Raw genomic sequence first — 13,332 nt, forward strand, 5'->3', positions numbered from 1 at the left:
ACTTCCTTCCCTACCCAGACGGATTAAATTAGAGTCACTGTGAGGTTTTCTAAAGATCCCCCTGGTGACTCTCCCACTTAGTTATGTTTGAAAACCACTGATCTGGAAAAATAAGAGCTGGGAAGAAATTGGGAAAAAAAGAAAACAAAAAGTGATCCTGCAAATGGTGAATCAATGTCAAAGAAAGAAGCTTCAACTGGGAGGGAAGGCTCAGGAAATCCTTGAATAAACCTGCATGTGGGTAGAGAGAGGGCTCTTGTGTAGGCTACTGACTGGGAGCCTGGCACCACAGCAGTGTCCACAATAGGAAAAGCCTCTAGGATGACTCCCTAGGGAAGTACATTCATTCTATAAGTGTTTAAAGACCATCTATTATGTACCTGGTACTATTCTAGGCCCTGGGGATACATCAGTGAAGAAAACATACAAAACCCCCTGTTCTCCTAGTGCAAAGGAAAATAAAGCAGGTAAAGAGCTGTGTCAGGCAAAGTGTTTCTGTGTTAGCCCTGATGGCTGGGGAAGGCCTGATTGTGAAGGTAACTTTTGAGAAAGGAGCTGCCATGTAGATATTTCCAAAAAAAAGCATTATGTGAAAAGGGATCAGCAAGTGAAAGGTATTAGAAGCAGCCAGGAGCCAAGTGAATGTCAGAAGAGTAGAAAAAAGTATGGTCAGAGAAGTTGTTGAGTTCCAAATAATACAGGCCTGACAGGTCATAGTGAGGGCTTGGGCAATGCCTGAGGAAGAAGGTTCTGAGTAGTAGAATGACATGACTGGACGTATGTCTTGATAGGATCACTCAGGCTATTGAGAATTAGGGCAGGGGTGGAAAGAGAGGCTATGTAGGAAGCTATATTATCATCTAGGGGAGAGATGGTTAGACTGGGGTGTTGGCAGAGGCAAAATGAGAAGGGGTAGATTCTGGACACATTCTGGAGATAAAGCTCACTGAACAGAGGTGGAGCGTAAGAGAAAAAGGTGTCAAAGATGTCTGGCTTTGTCATTGATAAAGATGGACAGGATGAAGGAGGAGCGGGTTTGGGGATCCCGGGAGCCTGGTTTTAGACATGTTAGGTTTGGGATGCCTGTTAGATTATTCAGCTAGAGATGTTGAGTAAACAGCTTGACAGGCAGGTCTGGAGTGAATGGGAGAGTGACCCCCTTCCCTTGAAATGGACACAGGGAAGGCTGCACAGCATTAAGGGTGGTGTTAGGTCCAGCAAGCATGAATTAACAGTAAGCAAAGCTTATCAGATTTGTCCCCAGAGATGCAGGATGCCAAACTCAATGGGTCCGATTTCAAGGATTTTGTAGTTTCTGAGCTCAGCCCTTTTCCACGTTTCTCATAAGCAGTCTTGACGCAAATAAGACTCCAATGGACACTGCAGCGGTGCGTGAGCTCTCATACTAAAACCCTGGCCTTTAACCTCTGGTGAAACTTACTGATGGTTACTGTCATCATTTGTTTTATTTGATATACTCCCAAATAGATTGTGTATCTCCCTTAAAAAACAACAACAAACAAAAGGTCTTTATTGATTTCAGAGAGAGGAAGGGAGAGGGAGAGATAGAAGCATCAATGATGACAGAGTCATAGATCGGCCGCCTCCTGCACGCCCCCCACTGGGGACAGAGCCTGAAACCCAGGCTTGTGGCCTGACTGGGAATTTAACTGCCGATCTCCTGGATCCTAGGTCGAAGCTCAACTGCTGAGCCATGCCCAGCAGGGCGATTGAGTATCTCTTGAAGACAAGTTATCCTCAAGCATCATACTTACCTGTTGATTAATTTTACTTTCCCCACAAAACACCAGTAAACCCAGTCATTCTTCAGAACTGAATACCTGCAGAACCTATGGCCTTCTCTTGTTTTCCTTTGTATATCTTAAGTTAGCTGAATCCATAAACTCTGGGGCCCTAATTCCACTTCTAGAGTTCCCTTTAATGGGCCACCCAATGCTATGTATTCATACATGACCAGAAACTCATAGATGGAGAAGATACTCTTTATCATTCAAACAGCTATGGGACATAAAATAATTTCAGGTATTGAAAAGTGCTAAGGGGAAAAAAACAGTCATGCGCTTGTGGCACTAAAGTAGGCAGGGAAATTCTTTCTGAGGTGGTGACATTTGAGTTGTGAGTAAAGCCATGAGAATGACGTGGCCTTGTGAAATCTAAAGGTGGAGCATGGGGGTAAATGTTTCAAATGGAAGGAAAAATCAGTGCAAGGACCTGAATGCAAGAAAGCACTTGTCCAGCTTGAGGATGATCCTGGAGGTTAGTGAACAAGAGAGAGGTTAGTGAGATGGAGAAAGATTTGGCAGAGAAGGTAGGCAGGACCCAGGACTGCAGATCCTGTTAGCCAGGGGAACAGTCTCAGTTAAATCAATGCTTTCCATTAAGTGTAACCTTTATGAAAAGACTTTTTAAAATGAAAAGTTAAAGCTTTTAAAGCAACAATTTAATTTGATTTAACAAGATTCAAAATGTTTAGTATGTTTGATGCGCAATGCAGCCAATGCATGAAAATCATTTGGGAAATTTACAGGTAATTTTAGTTCTATTCCTACCAGCAACGGACAACTTTAATTGAAAGTAAATTCTAGAGAAAGGAAACAAGACGGCGGCGAGGTAACAGCTGCACCCGCCGCCTCCCGCAACCGCATCAAAATTACAGCTAAAATACAGAACCACTGTCACTCAGAGCCTCCTGAGATCTGGCTGCACAGAAGCCCCACAACCAGGGACCTGAAGAAGCACCGAGACCGGGAGGAGGGGCGGAGACGCCGGCCGGTTGGGGCTGGATCCTGGACACCCGGCCTCGGGCCCACACCTGGAGGGAATCTCCCCGGCGGAGGTTTCCCGGAGGAGGGAGGGTCCCAGCCCCACAGCAGGCCCCAGCCCAGGGCTCCAGGGCCGGGAAGAGACGCCCCCACAACTCTAGGCTGTGAAACCAGCGGGACTGTCCCTGAGGGTCCTGGAGGCTGCGGGAGCCCCAGCAGCTCCTCTAAAGGGCCCGGCACGGACTCACTCGGACGCTCCCTCTGAGCCCAGCGCCGGGCAGCAGCCTGAAAGGACCCGGGACACTCGGGGAGGAACTAACCTTCCTGAGATCCGGGCGAGAGGCGGAGGGGCGGCTTCCTCCAGGCAGAAGGGCCGGCAGAGGCCATGGCTCCTTTGGCGAGTCCTCCCCGCACAGCCAGCAGGCAGGCGCCATGTTTGAATCGCCAGCACCTGACTCTCACCTTGGCCCCGCCCCGTGATGCCCGGAGGCCCCGCCCCTCCCACCTGCAGCTCATCCAGGCCATTTCCAGGGGCTTTTCTGTGCAAGTGGCCTCTCCAGCCTCAGGCTTAGGACTTTCCTAAAATCTCTCAAACAAGCAGCAGCGTGCCCCATACGGCTTGATAAGCGGCCCCAGGCCTGGCACTAGTGGCAGCCTGCACTGGCTCATAGCTTGGCCTCTCCTGGGCACCTCCAAGCCCAGCACAAGGAGCAGCCAACTACAGTTTGCTGTGTAGCTCATGCTGGGTGGCCCTGGGCAAGGCACTGGCACAGGCTGACTTTGCACCTCCCGGGAGGCCCCAGAGACATTGCACCTGGTGGTCAGACTCGACCATTCTAGATTACAACCCGACCACATCCACGAGTGACACACTCAAGGGGCACACTTGGTGAACACCAAAGCTCCACTGAAGTAAATCCTGCTCCATAGGGGTGCCTCCAGCACAGCAGCTCTCTGGCTGTAGTTGCAGCTGCTCCTCACAGCCGATTGGCCTGGGGGTCAGTTCCTCCCAGGGACGCCAACAGCAACCAAGGCTCAACTACAACAGGACAGTGCACACAGCCCACACAGGGGAGCACCTAGAAGGCCCAGCTCAGGTGACTGGGGAGGCTGAGCCACTGGACCCTACAGGACACCTACTACACAAAGCCACTCTACAAATTCCAGGAGACATAGCAGCTCTACCTAATACATAGAAACAAACACCAGAAGCAGCCAAAATGTGGAGGCAAAGAAACATGTTACAAAGGAAAGAACAGGAGAAATCTCTAGAAGAGAAACTAAATGAAATAGACCCAAGCAAGCTAACAGATACAGAGTTCAGAATTTTGTTTATAAGGATGTTTAAGCAGACTATTAGGGAAATAACTGAGAAAATCAATAACATAATAAAGTACAAATTTGAAATGAAGGCTACACGAACTGAAATGAAGAATAATTTACAGGGAATCAATAGTAGAGTAGAGGACGCTGAGAATCAAATCAGCAATTTGGAACATGAGGAAACAAAAAACACCTAACCAGAAGAGCAAAAAGAAAAAAGAATCCAGAAATATGAAAATAGTTTAAGGAGCCTCTGGGACAACTTCAAGAGGTCCAACATTAGTATTATTGGGGTGCCAGAAAGGGAAGAAAGAGACCAAGAAATTGAAAACCTATTTGAAAAAATAATTACAGAAAACTTCCCCTACCTGGGGAAAGAAATAGACTTACAAGTCCAGGAAGCACAGAGTGTCCCAAACAAGAGGAACCCAAAGAGGCTCACAGCAAGACACATCATAATTAAAATGCCAAAGGTTAAAGACAAAGAGAGAATCTTAAAAGCAGCAAGAGAAAAGCAATTAGTTACCTACAAGGGTGCCCCCATACGACTGTCAGCTGATTTCTCAGCAGAAACTTTGCAGGCCAGAAGGGAGTGGCGAGAAATATTCAAAGTGATGAAAAATATGGAACTACAACCAAGACTGCTCTACCCAGCAAAGCTATCATTTAGAATTAGAGGTCAAATAAAGAGCTTCACAGATAAGAAAAAGCTAAAGGAATTCATCACCACCAAACCAGCACTACAGGAAAAGTTGAAGGGTCTTCTTTAAGAAGAAGCCAATGAACAAAAGAATCTGATGAACTAAATAGATCCAGAGACATTGATGCATGCAACAGATGACCATATTTCAGAGGAAAGAGGGAAGGGGGTGGAGGGTGGGAAGAGGTTAACCAAAGAAGTTATATGCATATATGTATAGCCTATGGACACAGTTAATAATGGGGTGAAGGCCTGGGGGGGGAGTGAAGTGGAGGGGGTCAATTGGGGGGAAAAATGGGACACCTGTAATACTCCAACAATAAAGATAAATTAAAAAAAAGAAAGTAAATTCTAACTAAAACTAAAATGGGTAAAAAGACTCAGCCTGACATGACCTTCTGCTTACCTTGATTCTGTGGACTAGAGGAGCAAACAGAAACACGAAGAGCTCCACAGTAGCCATGGAGTTCTGGAATATCTTCCTTCGGTTATTCTCTTCATCGTCGTTGGAGCTTCTTTGGCAAGGCGGCCCTGGAGAACCCTGGTTTTCAATCTGATGGATAAAAGCACTGCTACTGCCACCCCAGCTGGATCCTCGGTCTGTGCCCCCAAACCGCTCACTGTTGCAGTCCTGGGGGGCCTCCAGGAGCATCCAGTGCAGAGTGTGGAGGAGCTTTGTCTCAGCAACACCCAGTTTATCCTGGTGGCCTGCATGGGATAACCACACAGCCAGGGTAAGGCAAACTCTGTGGCCAGAACAATGGATGTCAACTTGGGGTCTAGGAAGAACATCCTTGCTCTGTGGTTCGATTTCCTGGGAGGCACTAGCATTTCTTTATACCCCTTACAACCACTGCTGGAAGGGCACATTCTTGTTTTGGGGTTTTCTAACAGGCCACAGTCTGCAGAATGACATGCTGTCATAGGAGGAGAAAAGGCATGCATCACATTTCCTCAGTCAGATATCAAGCACGGTTGGCCCTTGAAGAACATGGGATTGAACTGCACCAGTCCATTCATAGGTGCAGATTTTTTCAGGTAAATACAATCGACCTTTCCTATCCTTGCATTTTGCATCTGCAGATTCAACCAACCAGGGTCAAAAATACTGTTTTCAGTCTGTGGTTGGTTTATTCCACAGATACAAGGGCGGACTACAGAGTTAAAGTTTATATGTGGGTTTTGCAGGTGGGATGTCTGTGTGTGCATCTAACCACACCCCAACCCCAACCCTCCACCTGTCGTTCAAGAGTCAACTATATATTTCCAAATGGGAAGCGTAACGGTTAAGAACATAGACTCTGAAGATAACAGCTACTCTATTTTAGGCAATGTGACCAGGAGAGGCACCTCTATGAAGGTACCATTTGAGCAGAGACCCAAATGAAGGCAACGAACTGGATGGAAGACAGCACCCACACTAACATGGGGTAGATGATTAGGATAGACTGTCATGTGATAAAAGAAACCTACAAAATTTCTAAAAATGAAAAACAATCTTTATGTATATGCATGCACATACATACAGTACCACAAAGTGGAAGTGGTTACTTTAGGAGCTGGGAGGGCAAAGATGGGGACTCATCTTGGATGGGTGAGAGTCTTTAGATTTCCTATAACATTTTAATGTTTAGGAGGATATATATTCATGTATTACTTGTAAAATTAATTAAAATGTAAGAGAGCCAGTTCCTTCATTGGCAATATGGAGATAACGGTGGTAGTAATGTGTGCATGTTGGGGGGGGGAGGGGTGAGAATTAAATGAGATAATGTGTGCACAATGCCCGGGAAAATATTAAATCCCCAATAACTGCTATTGTGAATGTTGAACACAAAGGATGGTGGTGTGCCATAAGTAAGTAACACAGGAGCACCAACCTAGCTTGTTCCTGTTGGAAAGGAGGGTTGCAGTGCAGTGGAGGACATGAGGCAAAGCAGCTTGCACCAGCTCCCACCTGGAAATACTCTGGATGGCTTCAGAGAGGGCCGGAGAGAGGCCATGCAGCTTGTTTTCTACCAACACTCGTTCAAAGGACTAGAGATACCAAAAAAACACACAAAACCATGTAAAACAAGGACTCAGAGATTCTGGTTGGTGAAAAAATGATATCAAGGTACTGTATACCCTAAAAGATGCAAATTCCTGGACCAGATTCTTTAGAGTGCGCTTACACTGCATTTCATTGGTGTGTTTTTTTGGGGTTTTTTTGACACGCAATAGGTTAGTAATAATTTCCCATTACTGACACATTTTCAGGTTTTTATCCAAAGTACATGGCGTGAATTATTAAATAAGTATCATATCCATCAAAATAAGCTTCCTCTAACAAAGAGTACAACACATTTAATTCATACAATTTTGGATGGAATATTTTATAAAATGCTGCTGAGTCATCCAAAGAGGCTGTCACAATTGCATACCAAAGTGAAATGTCTTTTGTAAAAGTGTCTTGAGGAACAGAATTCATGTCAATGTTCAATAAGTGTTAAATAAGATACACCCTTTCAAGAAATCTGACTTTGGGATCCCTGAGTTATTCCATGTCCCCAGCAATGACTGGGCGCAGGATACTCCTGACCTAATGCCTGGAACCATAAAGATACTGCATGTACATGTTGAGTAAAGAAAAAAAGGAAGAGACAAAGGGATGGAGGGAGGGAGGAAAGCGAGCTGTTTTTACTTTGGTGGTTTAGCTTTTCTATCCTGGCCAGGGATACTCTCAGGGAGTGCAGTAACCCATAGAAGTCTGATCTACTCAACTGTTTTTTCATTTTTTTATTTTCATTTTTTGAAGGAAAAGGAGTATATTACTCTAAAGTGTTGGGGAAAGTGTAGGTATGAAATGTAAAATAGATTTAAGTATTTGACTAGTGTGAAGAGAACTAGTGTGAACAGAACCCAATTGGTACTTGATGCTACAAATGGTCTAGAAAATTGTGTCGGTGTGCTCTAGAGTGATCATAATACAAATCCCAAGAGTTTGAGCTGTATTATTGGAATTTTTAGGATACTTGAGAAAAAGAGATGTGGCTTAATACAGAGATTTTCCAATGGAAACTTTTTGATTCAAAAAAAAAAAAATTCCTAATGAAAAGCATGCTGAAGTTCTGGTAAGAAGTAAAACTAGAGATCCAGTCTTTTTTTTAAACAAACAAACAACAAAATAAAAGCCTTTGGATATGCTGACAATGCAAATTCAAATAGTTTTTAAAATTCATCTTTATTGTTGAAAGTATTAAAGATGCCCTTCCCCCCCCCCCACCCCCCGTTGATCTCCTTCAATTTCTGAGCCTTCAGGTAATTTTTAGTAGATAAAATAACTTTCAATTTAGATGTTTATACTTCTATACCTACCTGTCTATGAATGTGGCCTAGCTAGTTGATATTTTGTGACATTAAAAATGTCAGACATGTCTTTGCCAAGAACAGAGAAAGGTCAGGATTATTTTAAGCTAGTATAATTGTAAGCATGGTTTAAGGAAGACTCCGAGATTTCAAGTGTGAAATTACTCTACATTGAGAAAAATACAAAACAATTTCCAGTCAAAGGCTCTTGTTAGAAAGTTAGACCTAAAACAGATCTCTGTGACAACTCTGAAGGGCAGGAGATGCAACAAAACTAAGTTCAGCTTGGGACTGTGAGAGTGTATGAGTGTGTGTGCTTGTATTTAACGTTCCGGCTGGCTTCCATCCTAGGCTGTGGCCCTAACACATTTCAGAGCTCTTTACTAGGAGGTCTGTGTAGTCATTTGCAAATATTCATGGCAATATCTAAATAGGTAGGTTTCCACATTTAGGTCATAATATACACAATGTGAGCTTCAAGTTTTAATGAAGTCTATGGAAATCTCACTTCATTTGCTTCACAATTTCATGTCTTTTGGTTGCAATTTATAAAATGTGAATTTGTAGGGATATGGGATTCTCTTAGAATCTCAGGACAAAGCACTCTATTTTGCATAAATACAGAGGTGGGCAAAAGTAGGTTAAATTACAAGCCATCATTTCCTAAAAGATAAATCATAAGTAAGGATACAAAATAATTACAATAATAACAAGGAGACAAATAACACAAATAAATAATTAAAAAATCGATAAATAATAATACAAGGATTAACTCTGTTTTTTGTACTCCCAACTGTAAGCCTACTTTTGCCCACCCCATGTATTACTTTCATTATTTTAATAATTATTTTATATCATTAGTTTTCAGACTTGTACAACAATGAAAGGACATAAAAGTTCAGAACTGCATGCTACTTTGAGTAGTTCATAAACACTCATTTTATGAACTTTCACTAGATAACAGTTGCAATTTTGTTAATTAAGGGCTTAATTTATTATTCTTCCTTGCAAGGCCCTCCACCACCCAGTTCTCTGCTATTCCTCGGCCCTCTTTACTGCTCTAACCCTCCCCCACTCTGGGTGAAGGTCCTTCAGACTTGCTGTTTACTCTGCTCTTCTCTGAGCTATTCCTCTCTCCCTTCCTTCAAGTCTTTGTCCAAGGCTCACATTATCCATCAACCACATCTAAAATGAAACCCCCACACTAGTGCTACTTAATCTCTTTTCTTGCTGAATTTTTCTCATATTGCTTATCACTATCTGGCTTACTATGTATTTCATGTTTGTGAGTAGCCTGGCCCCTCCGGCTAGAATGCAAACCCTGTATTTGTCTTGATTTTGGCTCTCTCCCATCATCTAGAACTGTGCTTGGCACATAGTAGGTGCTCAGTAATATTTGCTGAGTAAAGTATATATTTACAGTCAGTATGATTTAATGTCTTTCTTTGGGTTGAAAATACCACACAGAATACGGAAATCATTAAATGGTGAATATCACATACCACACAGGAGGCTTCATATTGCTTCCCCAGTTTAGGCCTCAAAAATGCACTGAAAAATTAATAGAGATATTTGTTATCAACATAAATGAAATTATTATTAGAACATCCTTATCACATATATCCCAATGAATAAAACATGATGCTATGAAACAAATTTCATGCCTCCTTATAGCTTGTTAACGCGCCGGTGTTGAACAGCGGACCACGCTTGCTTTTTACATATGTAATTACATATATGAGAGAGGTGTGGATCCCTGTGTTTTCTGTAGCGACTCTTATTCTGAAGATTTTACCTAATTGAATTCTAAATTGCCAGTAGTCAGAAGCGGTGCGTTACTCGTGCGCAGCCGTATTAAAACTGGAAAATGAACACAGCTTGTGGGTCATGATTTCCAGAATCTAATTTCTGATATGATAAATCTTTAATAATAATAATATTAATAATAATAATAATAATAATCGAACCCTTGTTTCTTGTTTATTGGAATAGGTTTCAGGCTTATTATTGGAATAGGGGTGGGGGGAGCCTGATAAAAAATCGTTCTCCTCTGGCGACTTAACCAGGAACAGGACGCTCGCTGAGTCCGAGCAAAAATGGTTAACAAGTGGGCACAGCAGGTATTTGCCGAACAGGAACTGGGAAAACAACAGGTCACCCGGCGGGGGGACGGCAGGAGATGGAGGGCAAACGGGCCGCGGAGCAGAGCCGGCCTCACGGTCCTCCCTAGATCCCTGCCCCCCCCCCCCCCCCAACTCGCCGCCCTCCCGGCCCCTAAAGGATGCACACATTTATTCCGGAACTGCCCCCTGCCCGCAGCCAAACTTTACTGCGTTTTTCCAAATGCGCGTTAAGCGGCGCGGAGGGGGCGCCGCGCTGCGGCGCGGTCGGGCCCGGAGCCCCGGCCCGGCGGGCCCCTCACCTGGTTTGCCGCCACAGGAAGGTCTGGATGGGCAGCGGGATGCCGCGGCCGCCGTCCTGCTCCTGGCCCTCGGAGCTCTTCCTCTTCACCATGATGGAGGCGCCCGGGGGCCTCGCCGCGGGACCCGCGCTGGCTCGGCCGCCGCCTCCCGCCGCGCTCCCCAACTCTCATCCCCTCCTTCCCCCAGGCAGAGCCGGCTCTCCCCGCCCCGATCCCGCGTCCCTCGGCCCGCTCCCGCCCCTCCCCTCGCGTGGAACATGGCTGCGGGAGGGGGGGCTGGCGAGCCCCGGAGCAGGGAGGGGGCGCTCGGAGGAGCTGCGGGCCCGCAGCGCAGCGCAGCGCCCCGCCCGCGCCCGCGCCCGCTTTCAGCACCGCCCCTGTGGACAGCGGCCCGCGCGCGCCGGGCCCGGGGGACCGGGGCCGCGCGCGGAGTCCAAGCCCCGCATCGCACGCGGGGCCCCTGCGTGGCTCCTCTGCAGCCTCCCTTGGAGCTGCACCCCCGGACTGTCCGCCGGTCAGCTTCCCAACCGCAAGGTCTAGGGGGGAGGAGCTTTGGGGAACCGCAGAGCAGTCGCTAAGCCTGGCATCATTCGCACCCCCAGCAAGGGGGTCAGAGCCCACCCCTGGGGCTTAGCAGGCCGAGAGCATGAAAAGGACTGGAAGAGCAAACCAGGAGGGGGGCAAGCTTGGCCAGGGAGAAAGCTTGGAAGTTCCCTGATGTGAGAACTCGTTCCAAAACGGTAGCCACGAGAAATTAACCTTGCTTGTTTTGCCAAAGCAGAAATGTCTCCAAACCAACCAGTTGTGGGTATCAGTTAATTACAACGTGAGAAAGAACCTTTGAATCACGCTGTTCGGAAATGCGGTTTACCCTCCTTCCTCAGTGCGCTTGGGTGACCCTGTCCATCCATTGGTATCTGACATTTTCCTTCAGTGGTCACATCAAGGGCCTGTGTAGCTTACAGGTGGATGGCTCTTAGATATTTTACCCAGCAGTGAAACAAGCAGGGGTGGGCTGAAGTGAAGCAATCTGAGTAGAAAACCCTTGCTGTGAGTCCAGCTACCTGCAAACAAACAAACATAGTCATATACCTTTTTGAACAAAGATATTGCTGCAGCCTATGAAATAGAGAATCAGATGCCAGGTCCTGATCTCAACAGATAGAAATATTTCCTGTATTATTAACTACATGCGTCTACTCCATATAGAGACAACTATATGGTATAAATTGGTATTTTCAATCACAGAAATGAAATCTTCATTGAATTTCTTGAAGTCATTTTTAATATGAAGCTTGAAAAAAGGAAAGAGAGATTCTCAATACAGCTTATTCAGTGCACATTTAATGAGTTTATTTTATATGCTAAGTATTAATCTATATCAATTCCTGCTCATAAGGAACTCATAATATTGAAGGGAAGACAGACGTGTAAAGAAAAAGGTACCACGGCACACATGATACAGACTCACTTATGAACAAAGGGACAAGCAGAAAACATGAGCAGGAATCGGGTGGAGAAAATCTTTGTATGTCAGGTTATGAAATCTGGATAGGAAGACTTTGAGCAGGGAAGTAAAATCTTCCTTTCCACTTAAGTGGGATTAATATGACAGGAACATAGAGTTTGTTTGAAATAGGCAAGAGCTATAGATGGGAACACCAGTCTAGAGATTAGAAAAGTATTCCGTGAAATCCTGGATGCGTTACAAAATCAATAAGCAATGACAAAAATTTGAGAAATAAAATTATGCTCAAATCTTATTAATAATCTCAATAATCACTATGTATGTTCAATCTCATCCATAATCTGGGAAAATCACAGAAGAAATTCAGTTGTGATAACAACTATTACAAGATCCTTAAGAGCAAGGTCCTTGGAACCTGACTACCTGGTTCAAGTACCAGCATTGCTGCTCACAAGACATGAAACATTGAAAATACCACTTCACATCTCCAGGAGTCAGTATCTTCATCTGAAAAATGAGAATAATAATAAGAGTAGATATTTTTGTAAGGTTGTTGTGAGGATTGAGTCAATATATTTTCTAGTTAAAACTGTTTCATAACAAATGATTAGTCCAAATCTTAGTGGCACAAAACCACCATTTTATTGTGCTCGTGATTTTCAAGTCAGGAGTTTGGCATGTCTCAGCAGGGTAGTTCTCCCTCAGAGCCTCATGCAGTTTCAGTTAGCTGTGGGTTGGGACCATAGTTACCTGAAGACCTGAATGGTCTGCACATCCCAGATGGGTCACTCCCATGGCTGACAGGAGATGCTGCCTGACAGCTGGAGCGAGATACATGGCCTGTCCTGAGAGTCAGTCTCGGGGTGGTCAGACTTTTCACAGCACACTTCACCCAGAGACAGCGTCCTACGGAACGAGGTAGAAGCTGCATAGCCTTCTCTCATCTAGTCTCAAAAGCTATGCAGACAATTTCTGCTTCAGTCTATAGGTTATTAGTCATTAGGTTTCCTCCGGGGTCAAGAGGAAGCAACGGAGACCTTACCTCTCAATCAGAGGAGTGTCAAAGAATTTGCAGACACATTTTAAAATATCCACAATATAAGTAAAGCACTTGGAAGAGTGCCTGTTCTACCCTATCGTCAGTACTGTTCTTTTGACATGATGACCTAGCTTTGTAGCCTTTCAGACGAACTCTTCTGTAGCTCAGCCTTCATCATTTAGTCTCGATGTTGTAACCCAAGATGCTCCTTCATAGAGTGACACCAAGAAAGATGGACTTACAAGAGTT

General features: G+C 44.8%; 1 protein-coding gene across 2 annotated transcripts in view; it reads right to left on the reverse strand.

Annotated features, from left to right (window-relative positions):
• UNC80 (unc-80 subunit of NALCN channel complex) overlaps nucleotides 1–10,668 on the reverse strand; it is a 159,903-nt gene extending 149,235 nt beyond the window's left edge. For both annotated transcript variants that reach the window (XM_087819609.1, XM_087819608.1), the window contains exons 1-4: nucleotides 10,577–10,668; nucleotides 9,657–9,705; nucleotides 6,687–6,843; nucleotides 5,213–5,514 (exon numbers count right to left, since the gene is read on the reverse strand). In XM_087819609.1, coding sequence (XP_087675735.1) covers nucleotides 5,213–5,514; nucleotides 6,687–6,843; nucleotides 9,657–9,705; nucleotides 10,577–10,668 — 600 coding nt within the window. The remainder of the gene's footprint in view (nucleotides 1–5,212; nucleotides 5,515–6,686; nucleotides 6,844–9,656; nucleotides 9,706–10,576) is intronic.
• Between the last annotated feature and the right edge of the window lie 2,664 nt (nucleotides 10,669–13,332).

The sequence above is a fragment of the Miniopterus natalensis genome, chromosome 8, assembly GCF_054644295.1.
Source record: "Miniopterus natalensis isolate mMinNat1 chromosome 8, mMinNat1.hap1, whole genome shotgun sequence".
In the NCBI taxonomy this organism is placed as follows: Eukaryota; Metazoa; Chordata; class Mammalia; order Chiroptera; family Miniopteridae; genus Miniopterus; species Miniopterus natalensis.